The sequence below is a fragment of the Mesocricetus auratus genome, unplaced genomic scaffold, assembly GCF_017639785.1.
Source record: "Mesocricetus auratus isolate SY011 unplaced genomic scaffold, BCM_Maur_2.0 Super-Scaffold_100009, whole genome shotgun sequence".
In the NCBI taxonomy this organism is placed as follows: Eukaryota; Metazoa; Chordata; class Mammalia; order Rodentia; family Cricetidae; genus Mesocricetus; species Mesocricetus auratus.
The window spans coordinates 34,662,044-34,685,902 of record NW_024429193.1 but is presented as its reverse complement, the minus strand read 5'-3'; the positions used below and the strand labels follow the sequence as shown (position 1 = coordinate 34,685,902).

Sequence of the window (23,859 nt, the reverse complement as noted above, 5' to 3'; positions counted from 1 at the left end):
CAATAGGGATTGTCATCAAGAGGTTTTCCTTTAATTAATGGGAATGGTTGCTATTTTTCTTTGATATAACCTGCATTATGGAATAGATGAGATGGGACTTGGGAATTGAGAAGAAATCCTCACATAGACACCAGCATAGCTCCCTTATTTCTTGGCTGTTCTGATTTTGGATATGGAAAAGTAACATTTTCAGATTGAATTTTAAGTCTTATAAGTTTTTATTTGAAATGGGGTATCTTATTAGGACAGTATTATGTCTATTGTAGTAGATAGGGACTGAATCAATGAGATCACTTATAACTGTTATCATCTAGTCATATAGTAATTGAAACATTTTAATTTTAGAACATTTTGATGCTTTACCGTAAGTTGAAAAACTGTTGATCTTAGGTCTTTATTTTCTAGTGGAGGTCACTGATATTTGCCTGTGGCTTTCTTTTCTAAACATTTTATAAATCCCAGCTGAAGGATCATTTCCTTATGAACTATTTGGACACCAGCCAGATTAGGAACCAATGAGAGCCCATTTTCATAACAGCTGTTTTATGTTACAGTGACTGTTGCAAAGACATAGTAAAAGGGCCATTTTTCTTTACCACAAATAAAGTAAGTTTGGAAAGTAGTTTATAATATACATTTTAAGGTATGCAGCTAAATCTTAATAGACATTTTCACATCTGTAGTTGAGTGTGTTGGTATATTCCTGTAATCTTAGCAGTGGAGAAGCTTGGGCAAGAGAATTGACTATGTTTGAGGATAGCCTGAGCTATGAGTCAAGACCTTGTTTCAAAAACAAAACAAGAAAATATATCTAAAACCAAAGGAACTGGTAAGAGAACTTAAAATCATTATATCCCAGCTAATAAAGTTTGGTTTTAGCTTTTTCAATTGTACCCCCTTTTTAGCATTCCTTTTCAGGACCCCAACTACATTTCTGCATACAAAGCTGGCCAATGCTCGACCTTCCTTTAGTATCGCAGTAGGGGGTCTCTGAGCCATAAAAGCAAGCCTCCATCTCTGTTAGACATAATAGAAAGTTCATGTCGTAACCTAGAAAATAAGCAGCTTCTTTTATTTATTTATTTTTTATAACATCGGGGACTAGGTTTCCTAAAAAGTTATTTGATCCACAGATGTTAGATCCTTAGTATTGACCGAAACATCTGATTGTCCTCAGAGTTGTTTGCATTTGATTATGAAATATACTTACTCTGTGTCTACTTGTGTGATGTTTGCCTTCCTGCAGAAGAATAAGCCCCCCAACCCACCAGCCTTTATCTTCATGATTGACGTCTCGTACAGTAACATAAAGAATGGCCTCGTCAAGCTCATCTGTGAAGAATTGAAGACTGTGCTGCAGAGACTGCCCAAGTAAGGGAACTGCTGTTCTGTGAATTCTGCTGTGTCACTGAGCGGGTGCAGACCGGAACATCAGTCATAAATCTAACTTCACCATTCGTCTGAATACTCAAAATATCAGGGTGGATGTTTGTGTAAAGGAAGGAAAACAGAAACAGTGATAGATAAATGGAACATCTCAGAATACTTTATAGATTACAAAGAGAATCCCAACAGTAAGTAGGTGGGGGAAACTTTGAAAGTATGTTTCATACAAGCTGGTGGTTGCTGAGAATGGCGGAGTCCATAGGGTCCCAGAAAACTGAGCGGCTGTAGGAAAGAATGGAATCTTTTTAGCCAAATTCCCGTCTGCCCTTATGATGCAAGAGAGCCCCATGATTTGAAGTGTGAGGTGAGCCTCTCTCTGTCATTCCAGCGAGCAGCATTGGGAGGAAAGGAGGCAGCTCTTCATTCACCTGCAGCTAAGCAGGCGAATACACCCTGTCGTGACGACATCACCACTGCAGACCGCTTTAGAAGGCGAGCTGGCATACTACCTGCTTCAGTCACAAACAAGAAATAAAATTAATTGGTGGAAGTTTTAACCAAATATGTTATTGCATACAGGCATAGCTTACATTAAATTTGGCAGGGAAAAAAATCAAACTTGCTTTGAAAGATCGGAGAGGGGCGCACAAAAAGCATTTCTTATGTAAATAAAACCTTTAAAGAGAGATTTGAAAAAGTGGCAGGAAGTAGCTGGGAATAACCTCTCATTTTTCTCTCCGGTCTCCTCCTCTAACACTAAAATCGTAGCGACGTTTTAGCAGTCTTTGTGCACAAGCTGCCTGTTTGGAACTGGAGCTAATATCCATCACAGAGACAGGGGAGTAGGGGGGTGCTGTCGTCCTCCAAGAGGCTATGCTTAGAGGCTCTGCCGGCCATGGCATGCTGTGCCTGTGCTAGCCTGGACATGTTGTGTGCTTGCTCCTTTAACCTCCTCCTCGTCTTGCAGAGCACCCAGGGCAACATCTGTTCGGACAGGGGCATTTGGGTGAGGAGGGATTCATCAGCCATGCTGCTTCTTGGCCTTTAAATGCCCACTGCTCTGTAATCTTGCCACTCAAACCGATGCTTTGTCTCTAAGAACCTAGGGCGAGTGGGCTCTGGACCTTCCAGGGCTAGTGTTGTTTGTGTCTGTTCTGCTGAATTCATAATATTGTTGAGATGGTTTGTAAAGCAGTGCGGATGTTTGACAAACACTGAGGTGACTTCAGACTGGCCTGAGTTGGAGCCAGCTGCAGGAGGCAACCCAGATGTTCTGAGACTGATTTGTCTCATGTCATTTTCAGAGACTTGAGAAGGGTCAGTTTTCTGCTAGATGTTGTGTGCTTCCTCATGGAACTCAGCCATGGGCTGTCTTAAGTTCAAATCTGGATTTTACATTTAGTCTATAAGAAAGGGTTAGTGTATGAGAAACCACTCCAGTTTCTGAAAACCGGCTCTGCTTTTCTTGTCTCCCACTCCACTGAGTCAGGCTAACCTGTCTTCACCCACAGTCACTCCACAAAACCCTCCTTCCTGACCGGGAGCAGTGGTGCAAAGCTTGCAGCATTTGGTCTAAGATCTGAAATCGCACATTCTGTTGTTCTCACTATAACTGCACCCCCATGAAGCAGATGTGTGACTTTAGCAGAAGACGAGAGAAAAGTCAAGGTTACAGCTGGTTACTTTATGATGCTATTCAAATCTCTCTGAACTGTGTGTTTTAAAGCCAACTGTCTTCATTTAAAAAAATGAAAAAAAAAAACAAAAACACTTGGTTGCTTTCTGTCTAGAGTTTGCTTTGGTCTCTGCCCATATGCAGCATTTTTAAATTTTTTTACTACTATTTTACGTTAAGACTGCCCCACCAATTTGATTGCTCTTCTTGTGCCAAAGCAGGTGACATGTTTTACATGGTGTCTGTAAAAGAGTCTGCATGTGCTTGGTGTTCTAGAATGCTCTGAATTTTCTGAAAAGAGAAGCCCCTTCTTTTCTTTTTGACTTTGAATTTGCATTTAGCCTTGAAAAGTTTCTAGATTTTCTGACTTCTTTGGAGCAAGGAAGAAAAACTTTAAAATCCTTATTCTGTTGCTCCTATCAAATCATTGGGTTATTTTGACTCGATTCTTTCCAATGTTGATGAAGTAAATATTGGAAGTGGGACTGACAGGATGGCTCAGCTGAGAAACCCTTGCCTTTTTTAAATTGTATTTCCAGTGCAAGGACCTGAGTTCAATCTCCAGAACACAGGTAAGAACACCAGGGCCCGTGGCTGGCAGCTAATCTAGCATAATTGGTGAGCTCCTGGCCAATGAGTGACTTTGTTTCAAAGGAGGTGGCTGGTGTTCTGTCTGTCTGCTTTGCTGTGGTGTTGTGCTCCCGGATTCATGCTACTAAACGATCTAGTTGCTCTTGGAAAGAGTGTTGCTGAAAAACAGAAGACCTTCATATACCCCACAGAGTTATGTACAGTCCTTCATATACCCACAGAGTTATATACAGTTCTTCATATACCCACAGAGTCATATACAGTCCTTCATATACCCCACAGTTATGTACAGTCCTTCATATAGCCCACAGAGGTATGCAGAGTTCTTCTAGTATCCCAGAGTTATTCATGTATCATTCATATATCCAACAAAGTATTATAGTCATTCATGTACTCCTCAGAATTGTACAGCCCTGCATGTACCTCAGATTTATGATACCATCCTGAATGTATCCCACAGTGTTATAGAGAATTAATGGAGAAAGGCACAGTTTTCTTCATGTGCTATATTATAATGTTAAGGAAGTTTTAGGACAGTTATTCATTGAAGATATTTTTCAAAGTTTTGTGTTGTTTGTTTCTCAAATTAAAAAACATTTTTCTATGAAGATAGGTGATAAGATTTTACAGTGATGTGGGATGTTCTGATTAGATGCCCTTTTAAGATGTTAATTTAGATTGTCAGCTATTTCTGTGGCTCCCATCTAGATAAGAATATGCCCAAAGTCCAGTGAGAGATATTAGTGATCAGGGAGTCTCTGTGTGTGTTATTTGACTCCAGTTTAACTATGAAAAGAAAACCAGTCACTCATGATTTATCAGACATTTTTATTTATGCAATGAAAGGTTACTGGGAAACAAGGTGAATGAATGATGTGCTGGTGAACTGTTTGTCAAATAAAAAACCATAATTTGCAGCATTTGCTCACTGCGCATGTTGATATTTCTAACCAGGTTGATTTTAAACCACAGCTACACCGGCATGCCTTACCTTTGGACTTCTAGTAAAAAAGCAACTGAAAGAAGGGTTCATTCTGACCCACGCTTTAAGGGTACACAACACCATGGCAGAGAAGGAAGGAAGGATGGTTTTGTTGCATCTGCAGTCAGGAAGCAGAAAGAAGTGAATACCACCACACAGTGCTGCCCCTCCGTTTACGTATTTTCATTTATGGGTATGCACACATGAGTGCAGGTGCCTGCAGGAGTTTCCCTAGGACATTTCACATTTCCCTGAAACAGGAAGTTGTGAGCCACTTGACATGGGTGCTGAGAGCTGAACTCAGACCTCTGCAAGACTTCTAAATGCTCTTAACCACTGAGCCATCTCTCCAGCCCAGCTTTGTAAGTTTTCTTTTTTGTTTGGTTTTTTTTTTTTTTTTTGGTTTTTCGAGACAGGGTTTCTCTGTGGCTTTGGAGGCTGTCCTGGACTAGCTCTTGTAGACCAGGCTGGCCTCGAACTCACAGAGATCCGCCTGCCTCTGCCTCCTGAGTGCTGGGATTAAAGGCGTGCGCCACCAACACCCAGCCTAGCTTTGTAAATTTTATCCAGTCTAGGACCCTCCCACAAGGAATGTCACTGCCCACAGTCAGGATGAATCTCTAACCTAATCTAGACAATCTGCCACAGACATACCCAGAAATCCTTGTCTCGCTTTATTCTCAATCCAGTCAAGTTAACAACCAGGATTAAACATTACAAGCTCTAATCTCCCACCCCACCGTCCAGTGTTTTGCCAGCATTTGTAAGTCATCCTCAATAAAACTTGAATTCTATACCACAGTAGACTTTGTGGAATGGCACGGGGCGGGGTGCTGGTGGTAGGTAAGTCGTGGGCATTTCCTTCCATTAACTTGCTGCACTGTACACTAAGAGAAATGCCTTAGAGGAATTCAGAGGAGGAAATTACTTCTAGCTTGTAGCCTCAGAGATTTCACAGAGGAGGGAGAATTTATGCTTGGTCTTGACAAGCAAGATTTTAATAACAGGGAAGCAGAGAAAGCCCAGAAGCAGTGTCATAAATGTAGTGTCGCTTAGGATAACACAGCATGCAGCACAGCATACGCTCCTGTGGAGTCACACAGCTCAGGGGACACCTGTGTGTGTCTGTGAGTGCTTTAACCAAGTAGATGGGGCTCTCACTTCTGAAAGCATTGCAAATGTCAAAAATGGAAGCATTTGTCCATCGCTCTTACAATAGGTCATGAGAGCATTTTAAACTTTATCCATCTATCAAACCACAACGGAGAATAGAATCAAAGCAGGTAAAAAGCCAGGTCTTGTCAGCCTGTAATCGGATTCTGCAATAGAAGCTGGCTTTTCAGTCTATACCTCTCTTCGTGCGCACTTCCATTTCCTTTATGCTCAAGTTGCTCATACACACACACACACACACACACACACACACACACCTCATTCATTGATTTTTGGGGGGTGTTTTGAGTCACTCTCGTGTAGCTGAGGCTAGCCCTAAACTTTTGGTATTCCTGCCTCTGTCCCCTAAGAATTTGGATTACAGACATCACCACAGCTTCAAGGCATCGTTTATGTTATGGAGAAAATTCAGAAATGAGTAGATTCCTTTTCAGAAGAAAAGCATCCTCAGTAGAGGAGGTCTCATTGACATGGAAAGTCAAGGAAGATGTAATGTGCCTTTCTTGTGGTTGTCATCCAGACACTGAGCGCTGTGTTGTATTTGCCATTGGAACCTAGAGTGTCTGTGGTATGAATATTTTATTTTAAGGCAGTCAGAAGTGGGCAGAAATGCAGTCTGTAAGCAGGCACCTGGAGCCTGTGCCACCAAATTCTGAATATCTTTGCTACAGACTGAGGTGAATGGGTTCATTCTTCTGTACTTCTGGAACATTAACCACTTGTTTGGAATTCCTAAAAGAAAAGATGCTGTTTAATATACTTTTAGAGATGTCTTCTTATTATGACTATCACAAGAAATCTTATTTATAAGTATACTTTACTTGCTGTTATATATTTCTGTGACATGTTATTAAAATCTAGCTATTGTTACATTGGGATTTTGTAGGACGTGTAATAAAAATACCACACATGAGCCGAAAATTCTTTCCTGATGCAAACAACGTCCTCTCAGTAACCTGGGCATCCCTTCTCTCCTGTTGCTTCAGATGTCTCATTGTTTTGGTTTTTCAGTGACTTCTGAGAATGTTTTATTTATATGAATGGAATAAGCCCAGATTGTTCATGGAAATTCTAAAAAAGTCCAATTTCCTATGAATTGAAATTAAGCCAAGCATAGTGGAGCACACCTTTAATCTCAGCACATGAAAGGCAGAGCAGCATGGTCTCTGAGTTCAAGGCCAGACTGGTCTACAGAGTGAGTTCCAGGACAGCCAGGACTACTCAGAGAAACCACATCTTGAAAAGGCCCCCCAAGAAAATTTAAAATAAAGAAAAAAACCACATGAGCAAATATGTATGAAGTGTTTTCATAATACCTAATCCTTGACCTAGAATTTTGAGAATGTTTTCCTTTGCCAACCTGCTTATTTTTGAAGTAATCTGTACCCCTTCCTGCCATGACTCACTATTGCTTTCTAAGGTCAATAGAAATTAAAACCAGAGCTTTAAATATGTCTTTCTTATATTCTAGAGGAGACACAGGTGTCAAATTTAGGTAGAAGCCTCATCACACAGGCAGAAGACTGAAGAAGGCAAACTGTTCCCCACGTCCCAAGTCTAAGGCATCTTCATCGCCTTTGAACAGAGTCAAACTGTGTTGGTGAGAGTTTGTGCCTGAAGTTCACCTTTGTCTTTTCTCTTAGGGAAGAGCATGAGGAGACATCTGCAATCCGAGTTGGTTTTATCACATACAACAAAGTTCTCCACTTCTTTAATGTGAAGAGTAATTTGGCCCAACCTCAGATGATGGTGGTGACGGATGTTGCAGAGGTTTTTGTTCCTTTGTTGGATGGGTTTCTTGTCAACTATCAAGAATCTCAATCTGTGATTCACAAGTAAATATCAAGTATCTTCTAATTAAATGCATGTGTTAAGTCGCCTTGTGTTTCCACCCAAATAGAAATATAGTTTGCCTTTGTTGTTAGCAGGGGGTTTAGGACATAGATTATACAACTTTTGTCATTTATGTTAGATTTACCCCTTTCTGGTGTACCGTTTAAAAATATTCACTCTCAGTCTTTAAGTTCTTTCTCTTCTTTGGAAAAGGGATGAAAGGAATGCATTTCTTGCATGTACTGTAATACTAAGATAGAGTTTTATTTAAAGAGTCCTGGGTATTATAAATAGATAATATAATGAAACAAAAAGTATCTATGAAGAGAGTAATTTAGTAAATGTTCCATCCAAAGAATAGGTATTGGTGCTGGACTGTGCTAAAATATCCTTCATTAAGGAGTGTCTATATCAGGTTGCCTGCTCCCTGTGGGTAACAATTACCCTCACATGCTGTTCATCAATAAAGTCATATGTGTTCAGGCTTGAGACATCAGTAATTTATCATCTGAAATTAATGACAGATTTTCTGAGCATTTAAAACCCTTTCTCCGCTTTGTCCCCTCAGTTTATTGGACCAGATTCCCGAGATGTTTGCTGACTCTAATGAAAATGAGACAGTCTTTGCTCCCGTCATCCAGGCTGGCATGGAAGCACTTAAGGTGAGAATTGGCCACCTCTACTTGATAGAAGATTAAATTTGTAACAGAGAGATTAAGAAAGAAAGCCTTGTGTATAAAAAGAAATGGTCTTCATTAAATTCCTAGGTTATTAGGGTTTCTAAACTTGCCCGGTTTCCAGGAGGAAATGGCCCAAGCCACAAGCACACCCGGTGTTTACATCCCAGTGCAGTAACACCAAAACAGCTGTTCTGTCAGGATTTCAGCTTTACCCTCTCTTTGGCTTAGGTGAACCTTTTGTAATCTGTTTATAATGTCAGTTCAATCAAATCAGAACTATCAGACATGAGGAGAAAACTTCCCTTACTGTCGTCTTCTTCTTTGGGGTTTTCAAACACACAAAGGCAAGGTCTGGGGACAGCTGGTGTCAGGGAAGCGACTAATGCTCATGGCCTCAATGACTGTCATAAGTGGAGGAGATGTCTTTGTGTTCACTAGGGAAGCTGAGCTCAAATGACATTTTGTTTTCATAGGATTGAAGAAGACCCTATTCCCAACCACTGTTTGTTTAGCACAATAGTCAAATCTGTGGGCTTTGACAGATCATTCATGAAGTTAGTTTTAAAACTGTGTTATTAAAATTAAGTCCATGCCAACTTTTAAAACAGAATGACTAATAATAATGACAAGAACAGTACAAGCAAACAGGGATAATGGTGTTTTAGGGCTGAGTTTATGAACTGATCCCACACAAATGTTGCACTATTTCTATAGTCTGACCCGATTCTTGTCTAGGTTTTCTGATTTCTGAGTGTTCAGGCATGATATCAGGAGCATTTGCTCATGGTGTTGTGGATGCCCTTTAGCAATCAGAATAATTGGAATTTAATGTAAAACTCCCAACAGACTTCATATCACAAATGGCTTGGCAGTATTAGAGTCTACTCCAAGAGAGCCATCATTGATCAACAGAAAGTCTTGGGAATTATGATATTCTACATCACAAAAAAACCAAAATCCTGTCTGTTCTTTTTCACTTTGAAAATGTTTGCTTTGTTGTTCATATTCTCTTCAATGAGAAGTTCATTAGTAAATTTCTCCACAAATCATAATTCGTAAAGGACCCTAAAATGTTCTCACCTTCAACAAAAAATTCATCAGTAAATCTCTCCACACATCATAATTCGTAAAGGACCCTAAACATCATTCTGCTTTAAGACAGGAAGTGATATTATAAGTATGTGCTTACATCTGAGAGGAATGATGAGCGAGTGATAAAAAGCTATTCTTTGTCTAAAATTTAATGTCAATCCTGATAAATCATTGTCCATAACAATAGTAATATAGTCTAAAGTTGCTTATGCAGTACTTGCTATAGCATAAAGCATTCTCTGCCATCCATTCATGACAGTCTAATTCACTGTAATTCATGTCTTTGTATCTTTTGCATTACGTTTTTTAATTTACAAGTTTATTGTTACATTATTGTTTATTAATATATTAATCCTTGAAGTATGTGAAAACTGTTTTAGTTGGTGCTATTTGTCATTGCTGTGGTGCAACACATGACCAAAGCAACAGCAAGGAAAGGGTTTATTCGGCTAACACTTCTCTATCACTGTTCATCATCAAAAGAAGTCAGGACAAGTGCTCAAACAGGGCAGGAACCTGGAGGCAGGAGATGATGCAGAAGCCATGGAGAGGCACTGCTTACAAGCTTGCTCTTCATCGCTTACTCGGCCTGCTTCCTTCTAGAACCCAGGACCAGACCACCTGCCCAGTGATGGCACCACCCACAATGGGCTGGGCTCTCTCCCATCAATCACCAAATAAGAAAATGCCTATGGTCAGACCTTATGGAGACATCTTCTCAACTGAGGTTCCCTCTTTCAGATAACGCTAGCTGCTAGCTTGTATCAAGTTGATGTAAACTAGCCAGAACAAAAATGTTGATGTTTTAAAATGTGGAAAAACTAATATCAAAGCATAGCAGTTCAGAAGGCTTCATGAATATAAAGTCAGATCCTGGGTAGCTGAAAATCAGAAGTCTCTAATATTCTCACCTGTAGCTGGAACAAAAGATAACACATTTGAGAATGTCCAGTAGAGAAACAGTGTTGAGGAGTGCTCTTCACTTAGTCATTCTTTTCAACCAGTAAGAAAAATCTTGTGTTTTGCAAGGTAGTCCATACTGTCCTGTATTACAAGACATAGTTCTTATGGTAGCAGGGAGGCTGGGGGTAACTTGGGAAAGTCCAGGGCTATGTTTGGTCAATAGCTCAGGTCATTGTGTACAGAGGGCAGAGATGTGATCCCATTCACTATGGGCAGGGAGTAGAAACAGGCTCCTAGCAGTGAGATCAGGACTTGTCCCTGGCCTTCAGCTGGCTTTTGGGAACCTGTTCCCCATGCTGGATTACCTTGCCCAGTCTTGATGTAGGGGGAGGAGCTTGGTCCTGCCTCCACTTCATGTACTATGGTTTGTTCAAGCCCATGGGAAATCTGCCCCTTTTTGAATGGAGATGGAGGCAGAGTGGATGGGGAGATGGAGAGATGGGAGGTGTGGGGGGGGGCTATGGTCAGTATGTAAAATAAATGAAAATGCTAATTTTAATTAATTAATTAATTAAAGGGGAAAGTGGGGACTCGTTTTACTGTGAAGGCTTTCAGGACTGGGCTCTCCATTACAACTTTTCTTTCTACCAGATAAGATATCAAATAAAAGTTTTATATGTATATATAGATATATAATTATATATTCTACTAATTATTTAATTATTATATATCACAAACATATTAATTATGTGTATATGTATATATAATTCACATATATGTAGAATTATTATTAATAAACTTGTTAAAGCAATCAGAACAGATCAAAATTAGAAAAACAATGTAAATTTGTCACAAAGATAAACTGGTTATTTGGAAAGTCCTGCGCATGTTCCTAAATGCCCTTGAAGTACTCAACTAAGGGCTTTATGCTCTGTTGTTCTCTGTCCACACAGCATCTTCTAATCTCAGCCTCTTTTTCCAGCCATGAGTAGAATTTATCTCCTTCAGACTCTCACACATGCACAGATCAATTACATGTGACTCGCTAACATAATCAGTTACCTAAGTCAAATAACTTGATAAATGAACTTCTATATAAGAATTGGGCAAAGGGATGCTACAGATGGTTCAGTGCTTAAGAGTACTTGCTACTCTTGCAGAGGACCCAAGTTCAGTTCCCTGCACCTGCATGGTGATTCACAACTGCTCGTGACTCAAGTGAGTCCTATGCCCTCTCCTGGCCTCTGTGGATACTGTGTGCACACAATGTATTTAAATACATGCAGGAAAACCCCTTAAACACATAAAATAAAAATAAGCACATCTTTAAAAAAAGAGTTGGACAAAGTTGACACACATGGGTGTCAATAGTTATTCCTGAAATAGATTACTACCTGAATAGAGAGGTTAAAGCTACCTTGAGATAATTCACAATTGATACCAACATTCCATTCCAAGATCCATCCTGACACTCCACTGACAGACACTATGGAACACTTAAACAGGGAAAGACAGAGGCTTGATGTGGGTGGAGAAATGAAAGCATCCTTCTTCAGAGAGCCTTTCATTTACAGGAGGCCATGATGTCATATTCTATAGAGTGGGAGACAGCGACAGAGGCAACTGGCTGGTCAGTGGTTCTCATGCCAGTCTCTTAGAGGGAAGAGCACTGAAAATAAATTTTGAAGAGTTCTTGAGGCCTGCCCTTTGAAAGCCGTTTCTATGGAAGTCAGAAGGATATATGCTATTCATCTCACTCTGACTCACTCTTGTGAGCACAATTGAATGTTGGCAAAGACATCAAATTTTGTAGGAGTATAGTCCATTTTCCAGATATAAAATGCTTTATAAGTCTGTAATTAGTGAAATTATAGCTCTAAAATGAAGTGATTGAATAAGGATAAATAAATGTAGCTACTGTATATGTCTTTACATATGTGCTTGTTGTATCTTGTAATTTTTTGCATGTGTATGTATGTGTGGTGTATTTGTACAAATGTGAGCATATGTGTGATCATGTGGGGGGGGCTGAAGTTGACATCAAGTGCTGCCCAGACTGCCTTCTCCTCTCCTGCAATCCCCCCCCCCCCTTGGAGTAGGGTTTCTCCTGAACCTGGAGCTTGCCAATTCTGGCTAGTCTTCTCTGTTTCTCCAGTTGAGTGCTGGGATTATGGGCACCCAGCATGCCTACCAGGTTTTTATGCGGGGGGTTGAGGGTCTGGACTCAGATCCTCACATTTGAATGGCAAGCACTTTGTCCTTTCAGCCACCTCCCTAGCCCCAGAGTAGGGCCCTGTCATTCATTTAACCAGACAAGTAAGTATGCTTATTATGATTAACTGAACCAGCAAAGTCTTCCAGCCCTTGTGTTCTGTGGTTACTATGTCTATATCATATGTGGCATGAATGAAGCTAAAGTCACAGAGCTAACACAACAGTTCAGACTCTAACCCTAGTCTGTGGGGATGAGGACCTGTGATCGTTGTAGTACAAAATCTCAGAACTTCAGTGACTAGACAATGTCCAGATGGACACAGAAAGTTGATAGTGAATTCTGTAGGGAAATTGGATGGCTTAGACGCGAAACATTTTACTTTATATTTTTGAGAACTGAATGTGTGATTGGGAGTATTTTTAGTTTGAACCAATTAACACAGGAAGTCTCCGAATGATGTGATTTTCACTTTCCTTTTTACAGTAAAAGACTAGATACTTTCTCAAAGCAGACAACAGAAGGGAAGGGTCATTTAAATTTGAGGGAAAATGTGGTGGTGACCACTCAGACACAAACACAGGCTGTTGCTTTCCTGGTGACTTTAGTTCTGAAGAACACTCCAAACCTACTGAAAGGAGTCGGCAGTTTTCAGATGCTTTACTGACTTACACTCTCCGTGAACAGTACTGTATTCATCCTGTTTCTCCTGCATGCAATCCCTCTTTCCTCTCCCTGGTCATTTTCTTCCCCTTCTCCGGTATCTATTCTGCTAGCATGTCCTACGCATTTTTGGTTTTCTGTGTGTATCTAAAACACAGGAGCCAAAAATGAGAAAAAAACTTGTCTCTTAGTCTGGCTTATTTAATTTAATACGATAATCTCCATTTCCCAGCAATAATTTCATTCTTCTTTATGGCTGAATAAAATTCAATTGTGTATATGAACTACACATCCTTTGTCACCTATTTATGAACATATACACTGATTCCATTACTTGACTGCTGTGAACAGTGCTGTCATAAACATGGATTTGCAGGTATCACTGTAGTGTGTGGACTCAGGGGACTTACTGTGTGTGTGTGTGTGTGTGTGTGTGTGTGTGTGTGTGTGTGTGTGTGTGTGTGTGTGTGTGTGATATTTGTCACCAGGTAAGACAATGTCACATTAAAGAAAGGAAACTAACCCTTGGTGTTGTTTACCAGAGAGTGAGCCTGATTGGATTTGAAGAGTTCTGACCTGACAAAGGCCATTCTCTTTATGTGTTGGACAGCACAGCAAATAGGAACTTAATTCTTAATCAGTCTTCTGTAGAGGTCTTACAGAGAAGTTCCTTTTTTGGCCTTGCTGACCCAGAAGAGCACACAAAGCCACAACCACATGTGTATCCATCACCTTACCCACACATATATTGTCCTAAGTTTGGTGGCATGAACAGGCCACTAAGGAGAAATAGAGTACATGTTATATCAGCGAGTTCAAAGTATAGAAAAATTAGTTATGCAATTAGTTACATTGTTTTTTCAAAGATCAGTTAATTCTGAATGGGCTGAGTACATAGTATGTAATCAGAATGAATACATCGTGACACATCATCTCTAAGCACATTATTAACTTGGTTCCAGGTTGGGTGAAAGTATGATTATTAAGGCAATCTACAAGCAGTATTTCTTGGAAAACTCATTCCCACAGTATGGTGGTTCTTCAGTTCCTGGAGATACCTCCACACTGTTTTCCATACTGACTTGACTGGTTGCATTCCTTCTGAGACATCTAAGAGGTCCCTTTTGTCCCTATCCTCAACAATAGTTTGTTCTACATTTTCTTTGTTACCTTTCTGACTGGAGCGAGGTGGGATTTTCATACATTTATTATACTCTTAAAATAAAACCTTACCAACCAAACATTTTGTCTGATGTTTTTAGGCAGCAGAGTGCTCTGGGAAGCTATTTATCTTCCATTCCTCCTTGCCCACTGCAGAGGCACCGGGAAAGCTCAAGAACCGAGATGATAAAAAGCTGGTTAACACGGACAAAGAGAAGGTACCTGAAGTGCCCACTGCAGTGTTACTCAAAGGGGTCCCACACTTGATGAGTATTTTGAACTGTAAACCATTAAGGAGTTTCACATTGCTAGAGAAGCCCATAGCTGACATATCTAAACTGACACATCTTCCATGGGTAATCAATGTAAGATGAGAATTTTAGAGAAACAGAAGGAGAGGGTTGCATGAGGAAGAGATCATGGAGAGGGAAGGTAGTGCACTGTGACATCACTCTCCTGAGGAGGAGACACTAATCATGAAGCAGAGGTACCACGTGCTGACAAGGGGCCGTCATTCAAACCCAAGACAGACTGGCAGCCAGGAACGGTCTCGGGGGTGGAAGATGGACCGCGGTGCACACCCCTCAGTCACAGCACCTTCCAATCCACAGAGCTGTGTCAGGCCCATGGGCTGAGGATGGGGCAGGGACAGCCCCACTAGGGGTGTTACAGTATCAAACAGCCTGAAGGCAAACAACTATTTTATTCTAGTAGCCCAGTCCACTTAGCTGGAGGGAGAAAGCCCATAATTTCCCCATTTAAAATTTCCAATTACGAAATTTAACAGAAACTTAAATTTTAATAAGGAAATGTGTGTAACTTTTCATTTTTTTCATCCTTTTCTTCAGATACTTTTCCAGCCCCAGACAGCTGTCTATGAGTCTCTGGCCAAGGACTGTGTGGCTAATAGCTGCTCAGTGACTCTCTTCCTCTTTCCCAGTCAGTATGTGGACGTGGCCTCCTTGGGGCTGGTTCCTCTGCTCACCGGAGGAACTCTTTACAAGTACAATGTTTTTCGGGTAAGTGGCTAGCCATCTGTCCTTCCCAAGTTTCCTCCTGTTTGAATTTTAATATTGCCTTAAAATATACTTTGTCTCTGTCTTTCTGTCTCCCCCTCTATCTGGTGTTCTCTCTCTCTCTCTCTCTCTCTCTCTCTCTCTCTCTCTCTCTCTCTCTCTCTCTCTCTCTCTCTCTCTCTGGTGTGTATGGGTAGGAGGTCGTGTGTGTGTGTATGTGTGTGTGTGTGTGTGTGTGTGTGTGTGTGCGCGCGCGCACGCGCAGGTATGCATGTATCACTGAGAGCTTCTGGTGCTCATGGAGGATTTTCAGGCGTCAGTTCTCTCCTTCCATCCAGCTGAGGTACAGTCTTCGTTGTTTCTTGTGTACTGTGCGCTGCCCTAGGCTGGTGGTCCAGCAAGCTTTCTGGGAATTCTGTCTCAGCCTCCTGTCTTGCCATAGGAGTCCTGGGATTACAGCATCAAGCTGCCACACCTGTTCGTTGTCTGTGTTATTACATGTGGGTGAGGACCAAACCCAAGCCATTAGGCTCGCACATTAGTCTCACACAAGGGTTTTTAAGGCCTGAGCCGTCTCCCCAGCCCAGATGAAGTTGGTTGCGTAGCTCATGGATTAAGAAAGTTGTATCAGGCTGGGCACAACTAGCAAAAGTAATTTCGGCAGATGTAAAACCGTGCGTGTTTGATTGACTTTAGCCACACATTGGGCTCATACTACCCCAGAGCTGAATATTAATGTGAGCTTTGCTGTGGAGGAAAGTGTGCTTTATATAAGAGACATCTAAGATGATGTTTGAAAACATAATTGCATGTTTAATTTGTTGAAATCTGAGGCAGGTTCATTATACTCCGCTCTTCCACTTGGACTAACATGCCTCCCCTGAATTAGGCAAAGGCATATGCCACGGTTTAGGATAGGCACAGCCACAGGCTTCTCTTATGGACAGTTGTACCTTGAAGTCTTACTGTATTTAGGCTCAGAGAATGGGTGCTGGTCCAGGAAGACCCAGGGCCAGGCCACTGATGTCTGTGCTCTACAGGGCTGCTGATCATAGAGTCTGTTTCCTAACAGTGGACAAAGTCTCTTGCTGTTTTAGCTTAGGAGTGAGAGCAGCACTCAGTTACATATGTATATGGAAGTTAAGTAAGAGACTTAGTAAGACCAAAGACTGAAAGTGAAATACATTTTAAAAAGCTGTAAGAGACCCTTGAAGACTTCTGGGTAAACACTAGACATAAGGTCTTACTAATGATAAATCATTTGTCTGGTGGGAATTCTGGGTGATTGAGGCACACTGTGACTGTCTCAGCTTATTCTCTAGTGAGAGAAATACATCTGATCAGAGACCTCTATCTTCAGTTCCTTGTTAACAACGTCCTGGCTAGGGTAGTGCTGGAGTCCCACACGGATGAGCTAAGTCCTGAGAGTGACTTAGCTGCACAGAGACCAGGGCGGTGTTGGTAAGAGGCACTGGACTTCACCACTGTTGACGCCATTCCCTTAGTAGTGCACTAGTTCTGTGTACAGTTTGATAAAAGCCCTTTGTTTGTCAATATAGCAAAGCTGTTACTGATCCCATTGATGCTATTAGAAAAGAAGTGCCGCGGTATCCAATAGAAGAAAACTGCCTGTACTTTCAGTAAGTAGAACACTTTATAGCCAGGGTTAGTGCGAATCCACTTCAGGGTTATGGGCGTGTTGTAGACGGAATCATATCTTAGCATCTCCTGCTTTGCTCTAAAAGCAAACATTTTAATAGTGTCTTCCATTAAATAATGTTGCCAGATGAAAGTGATGGTCAGGAACACAGTCAGACTTCCGGTGTGTACCTGCAGTACCTTTGTGAGGACTGTCTGTGATGACTGTTTCCTTTCCTCTTTTCTTCTCTTTGTTTTGGGGACTGGGGATAGGAATTGTGTGTGTGTGTGTGTGTGTGTGTGTGTGTGTGTGTGTGTGTGTGTGTGTAGGCAGTGTTCTAAGTGAGTCTCAGCTCTGTACTACATGCTTGTGTACGCCATTAATGTTGCTTACGTGTGGGCTGTGAACAGCTTTCAGAAATACAGTTTAAAAGAGTAGTCAAGAAGTCCAAGGGAAGGGTTGTTCTCCAGACTCTGAACTCTGACTGAGCTTCAGACCTTGAATATGGTCGAATAAAAGACACACCCAACCCCACCCCACCCCACCCCTCCACTGCCACCACCATCGCAGTGTCTTTCCCCAGCCTCACTGAATGCTAAACATGCACGTTTCCCGAGTCTAGGACTAAACCCCTGAGTGAATCGCTTATGCTATTTCTCCATTTGCAAACTCAAATTAGTAAGTGACCTTCCCACCCAAATGTTATGCTCTGAAGATGAAAAAGATAGATAAGGAACTTAATTTTGAGTATTTTCACGAGATTATACATGCACATAAGATATACATGTAAGTGTGCTAAATCAAAATATAAAAATAATTATTTAAAAAATCAGTGAAAAATGTTTTTTGAAGTCTTTCACTGCCACCTGGTGGCCACTGATCATATTTTATCTTTTAGGTAAATTCAGATAGCCAACAGTTTTTGAATGACCTCCGAAATGATATTGAGAAGAAAATAGGCTTCGATGCCATTATGAGGGTTCGTACCAGCACAGGTAATTATCATTTGCATCATTTCACGTATCTTCTGCATAATTATTTTCTCTTTAAATAACAGCACAACAAAGAACAGCAGAATTCAGATAAGCAAGTTTTCCTTTCTTCTTGTACTTTAGGTTTCAGGGCCACTGATTTCTTTGGTGGAATATTTATGAACAACACCACAGATGTAGAAATGGCAGCCATCGATTGTGATAAGGCCGTGACTGTAGAGTTCAAACACGATGACAAGCTCAGTGAGGATGCTGGAGCCTTGATCCAGGTGACCAAGCATTCAGACAGTTTAATTGTCATGTATACAGCATTCTGCCCGCGAGCATGCCTGCAGGCCCGAAGAGGGCACCAGATCTCATTACAGATGGCTGTGAGGCACCATGTGGTTTCTGGAAATTGAACTCAGGACTCTGGAAGAGCAGCCAGTGCTCTTAACCTCTGAGACATCTCTCCAGCGCCCATGCTGGCCTTTGTTACATGATGCCAAATGTGCTACTCTCTTCCTAACAAAACTCAATTCTCTTTCTCCAAAGCAGGAGCCCCTAGATTACTCTTGTGTGGGTCACCCATAGGTTGATAAATTTATGCTACTTAATGTGACCCAGCCAAGCTATGTGAAGTGTCAGGTGTCAGCAAACTGGTTCCTGTGAAGTGTCTGTGTCCAAGGTTCTTGCAGTCATAAGGCCCCACCCTAATTAATTCATTTTAATTAGTTCGACCTTTTACATGTGCTACCTCCATGATCTTCCCCAAGGAAAAGCACATCTATAGATTGTCCAGTACCAGACAATCAGCCCTAAAAACATCCATACATGTAACATTCTATGGACTGAACAGGTTGTACTTAGGAATAAATAAGTATATACATATTCACACACAATAACAATTAGTGAAATAAGAAGCCATGAATTTGAAGGAGAGTGTGAAAGGGCATATGGGATGATTCTGGAGAGAGGAAAGGGGATGGCGTAATGTAATTATATTAATCTCAAAAAAAAAAAACTAAGGGCCCTACCTTCATTGACGTCACATTCTGGGGCGCTGGGGGTTGGAACTTCAGCATATAGGGTCCCAGTTTAGCCTTTGTTCTGTACATGCAAATATCCATGTGTGGATCTGGTCCAGTAGTGCCCATGCCTCAATGTTGCCTCTGCAGTGTGCTGTGCTCTACACGACCATCGGTGGCCAGCGACGACTTCGGATCCACAATCTCGCCTTAAACTGCAGCACCCAGCTAGCAGACCTCTACAAGAGCTGTGAGACAGATGCCCTCATCAACTTCTTTGCCAAGTCAGGTAGCATCTTGCTAGTCTCCTCGCTCAGGGATTCAGTCGAGACTCGTTGGGTAACTAGTCAGAAGCTGGAAAATACGGAGTGATACAAGAACCAGTAAAGTCAAAGGTTGAAGACTTGTCAGTGCCGTCAGCTGTAATGAGTGACAAGCCTCTCCAGGGCCAGGCCACACAGATCTGCCTTAAGTGCCCTTGCTAATAAGGAGGATACGGTGAAATTTAAGAGTGTGTGAGTGTTACCTCTAGCACTGGTGCCTCGCACCAGTGTTGATTGTCTGTGCCCTGACCACTGAGAAGCAGTGGTGATTTCTTTGGCTTCTCTGAAAAGTCTATACTTAAGGTATGGAGGAGAGTGTTTCAGTCTGTAGAAGTCAGGACCCTGGAAGACAACAGGCTGGCCTGGCTTTTCTGTGTATAGAAGTCTATTTCTAGTAATTTCAAGATAAATCTGGGTCGATGTAACCATTAGCTATAATTAGACCATCGTCCTTCATTACCTGGATCATCCTATTTACTGAAAAGTGGGCCAGCAGCAAGAACCTTATCCTTGTCTGGTTGTCTCACAATAACAGCAACTTGTTCTTTGATATTATTTGAAGAGATCAGTTTCTAAAGTGTGCTTTCTATTTGGGATTTTGCACTCCTAGCTTTTAAAGCAGTTTTGAACCAGCCTTTGAAGGTCATCCGGGAAATTCTAGTTAATCAAACTGCCCATATGCTGGCGTGTTACAGGAAGCACTGTGCCAGTCCATCTGCAGCAAGCCAGGTGAGTTCCCTACTGTGCTGAGCAGCCAGCATGTGCAGAGCAGTGTGTGCCGCTGCTGCAGCCAGATGCTCCAAAGTAGGGCGTGCAGTCAAGGAAACTAAGGATGCACCTGGGATGTGAGGGCATGTATGTGTCCTTGTAGCCAACATCAGAAAAGAAGCTGGGCTTAACAAAGTGCCCGAACAAAAATGTGACAGTCACAACTACACTGTTATAAACAGAGGAATGTTATAATAAGACAGGACTCTCTTTATATGCAGACCTATATGTTTTATTGTGAAATGGATATGCTTTAATTTTAGGCATATACAATGTTGCCATGAACTGACAGCAGTAGTAACAATGGCTCTTTTAAAAGTAAATATAATTTATAACATAATTGCACACAGGCAAACACACACACACACACACACACACACAGAAACACGTATTCAGGTATAAAAAGAGAAAGCTAATAATAGGGCAGACTCATGAAACAAATGTTTTCTCTTTCAGCTTATACTGCCAGATTCCATGAAAGTACTGCCTGTGTACATGAACTGTTTGTTAAAAAACAGTGTGCTGCTCAGTAGACCAGAGATCTCCCCTGATGAACGGGCATACCAACGGCAGCTGGTCATGACCATGGGTGTGGCTGACACCCAGCTCTTCTTCTATCCACAGCTCCTGCCAATAGTAAGTGAGCAGTGACTGAGTTCCCTAGAGCTGTTTGGCAGGGTAGACTCTTGTTTCTAAGAAATTCAGTCAAGACGTGCAGTCTGGGCTCAGAGTAGAAACTCTCTCAGCAAGTTGCATGTGCTCAGTGTGCCTGGGGAAGAGTGTGGGGAGTCTGTGTTCACTGAATTGTTCAGATTGCTTTCCTTTCTGTGCCATTCTTAAATGATAATAATCAGTTAAGTAGGCACTCTTAGAAGTCTGTAAACACGTGGGTGCCAGATAACTTGAATCAAACTGCGCATCACACAAGACCACTTCCAAATGTGCTGGGGAAATCTTGTGCAGGTGTGAATGGCCCGTTCTAATCTAGTGTGTGAGTGTCTAAGAGTCACCAAGTTTATTCAGACTGGCTTTTCTCAAATGCAGTCAGGGACTTGAGTGAGCACTTGGGGATACTGGTGTCATGCAAGAGTTCGCAAAGCAGAATATTCCACGTTGTTGAGGTATTGTCAACATTCTGAATGCCAGGCTGGTAGGCTGCATGCAACTCCTCCTTAGTCTTAGCGGTAAGAAACAGTAGGCACTCAGCAATAATGCAGTCAGTGATAAATTGTGTTAGATGCCAGGGTAAGAAATGAATTCTTTCAAATGATTGATTGTCAAATAAACTTGGATTGTCAGCAATGGGTGGGCCAAAGAGGTCAGAAACTAAAGCCTCTGGAAGCTTCTTTCCTACCTTCATTCCATCCCTTAGAGGTCCTTGTATTCTGGGCTTTAGATGTCATTTATTCAGTAATGGCCGCACATTCCTGTCTCCATTGGAGGGCTTCTCCTACAGCCTCCCTCCTCCTGCCTTCATGCTCTCTGGGTGGAAAGTCTAGGCCATCCTCACTGTTTTCTCTCTGCCGTACCTACTGTCAGCAAACAGGCCAGCTCTCCTGGGGTGTCCACTTTTTGTCCATTCTGTGTTGTCACCGAACTCAAGCATAATCTTCGCTGTACTCCTGAAGTCTCAGCCTAGTGACTCTCCTTGTTCCCACCATTGTCTCTTCTTCAGGACAGAGTGAGGCAGCAGCCCAGCTCTTCTCTCCTCAGGCCAGTCCAGGCCAGTCCAGGGCAGCTCTGGCCCCATGCTGTCCCTTCTCAGCTCCTTCCTATCAGAGTCTCTCATTTTAGCTAGCTGCACAAGCCCTCTGCTGATCCTCAAACACCCTGGTCAGGCTGTTGCCTCAGGACCTTTATATAGATTTTTCTCTGTGTCTGGAATGCCTTCCTTAGATTTCCCCAGGCTCAGCTCCTCACCCTTTCTTACCTCAAGTAGCTTTACTCAAAATTTACTGTTGCCAGAGAAGCCTTCCTAGCTACCCTGCCCCCACCACTAACCCTGATGCTACTCTCCATTTGCTTTCCACATCCCTTAGCGACATCTATAGGTATGCATATTTATTTATTTTATGTCATTTGTCTTCCTCCAAAAGGCCATTAGCTGCACAAGGCCGAGATTCTTGTCTACGTTAAGAAGGTTTTAATTAACTGTGTGCTGTAAGGGAGGGACAGGGCAAAGAGAAGGAAATGAAAAGCGGGAAAGGAACAGATTCCTAAGTCTCTCGACTTTGCCCAAACAGCACACATTAGATGTGAAGAGCACAGTGCTGCCGGCCGCTGTCCGCTGCTCCGAGTCCCGACTCTCTGAAGAAGGAATATTCCTGCTGGCTAATGGTCTGAACATGTTCTTATGGCTTGGAGTGAGTAGCCCACCAGATCTGATTCAAGGAATATTTAATGTGCCATCATTTGCACATATCAACACAGATATGGTAGGTGTTTTTCAATTTTTATGATAAAGTACAAATATAAATTCTTAAAATTTATGTGCAATTTTGTGATACAAAGAAAACCAGTTTCATATGGTTCTATATGAGAATCATATTTTGATGAATTAAAAGTAGAAAATGTAAAAAAATTTATTGAAGTGTTAAACTAAACATGGCTTCAATAGAAACTGCTAATATAGAGGGCTGGAGAGATGGCTCAGTGGTTAAGAATGCTTGCAGAGGACTGGAGTTCAATTCCCAGCACCCACATAAGGTAGCTTATAGCTGCCGGTAACACCAGCTCTAGGGGATCTGATATCCTATTCTGGCCTCCATGGGCACCTGCACATATGTGACATATGCAGACAGACAGACAGACACACACACACACACACACACACACAATACACACCCACTGACAACACTCACAGATTCCCTGCTGTCTGCCAGTGGCTACTGGCCATGTGTACTTTAAACCCACCGTTTTGTTTCATTCTCTTGACACGTCAGTGAGGTAGATGCTGCAGCAGTATGTTCCTGATGAACCAGGGGCAGGTTCTTGCAGGTGATAAGGTCAGAGATTGCATTTAGTTTTCAACTCCAGTTTCTTAATCCTTGCTGCTGAACTGCCTGTTTGAAAAAATTTTCAGAATCATTCAGAGAGACTTAGTTTGCTATATACTAAGATTAATGAGGCACAAAATAAAAAATCACACAAAGCAAATTGTGTCCCCAATCCTACCTTAAGCCCTGACTCTCCCCTTCCATAAGTCATGAAAAAGGAATTGTGTTGATGAAGAAATGAATACAAATACCTATTTTCAAATATCTTAGGAAAACTCAGCACCAATGTGAGAGTTAACATTTGCTGCAAACCTTCTTGCAGGCCCTAAGTGCACAACGAAATAGGGGTGTCTCCACCACAGAGCATGAGTCCAGGGCTTGTGCTTTTATAACTATACCTCCTCGCTGGTTTTTTTTTTTAAATGAAACAAAACCAACCTCCAAATAGGATTACTTAATTTTTAAGTAATTTGGTACTCTGAGATATGTGTTATATACTTAATATTATTTCTTGAACAAAATGATCCACCATAATGCCATAAAGCACACAAGGGATGGGGTGTGGGCATTAGTGATAGATGCTCTGCCCTCCTCAGAACTCCTGTGAAATACATCCGCCATACTCTTTCCCCTAAGATTGGAATCTTTACCTGCATGCATCCTCATCCTCCCTGGTAGCTAACTCATGTGTTGATTGGATCTTGGTATCTTCTCACTGAGGAGGCAGCATTAGCATCCTACATTCTCTTACATCAAGAACTCCAAGT

General features: G+C 41.7%; 1 protein-coding gene across 2 annotated transcripts in view; it reads left to right on the top strand.

Moving 5' to 3' along the window:
• Sec24d (SEC24 homolog D, COPII coat complex component) overlaps window positions 1–23,859 on the top strand; it is a 92,818-nt gene that overhangs the window by 65,935 nt on the left and 3,024 nt on the right. For both annotated transcript variants that reach the window (XM_040751914.1, XM_040751915.1), the window contains exons 11-21: window positions 1,247–1,371; window positions 7,451–7,642; window positions 8,209–8,302; window positions 14,453–14,569; window positions 15,200–15,370; window positions 17,905–18,001; window positions 18,122–18,267; window positions 19,156–19,294; window positions 19,939–20,057; window positions 20,553–20,732; window positions 22,340–22,531. In XM_040751914.1, the coding sequence (XP_040607848.1) occupies window positions 1,247–1,371; window positions 7,451–7,642; window positions 8,209–8,302; window positions 14,453–14,569; window positions 15,200–15,370; window positions 17,905–18,001; window positions 18,122–18,267; window positions 19,156–19,294; window positions 19,939–20,057; window positions 20,553–20,732; window positions 22,340–22,531 (1,572 nt within the window). The remainder of the gene's footprint in view (window positions 1–1,246; window positions 1,372–7,450; window positions 7,643–8,208; window positions 8,303–14,452; window positions 14,570–15,199; window positions 15,371–17,904; window positions 18,002–18,121; window positions 18,268–19,155; window positions 19,295–19,938; window positions 20,058–20,552; window positions 20,733–22,339; window positions 22,532–23,859) is intronic.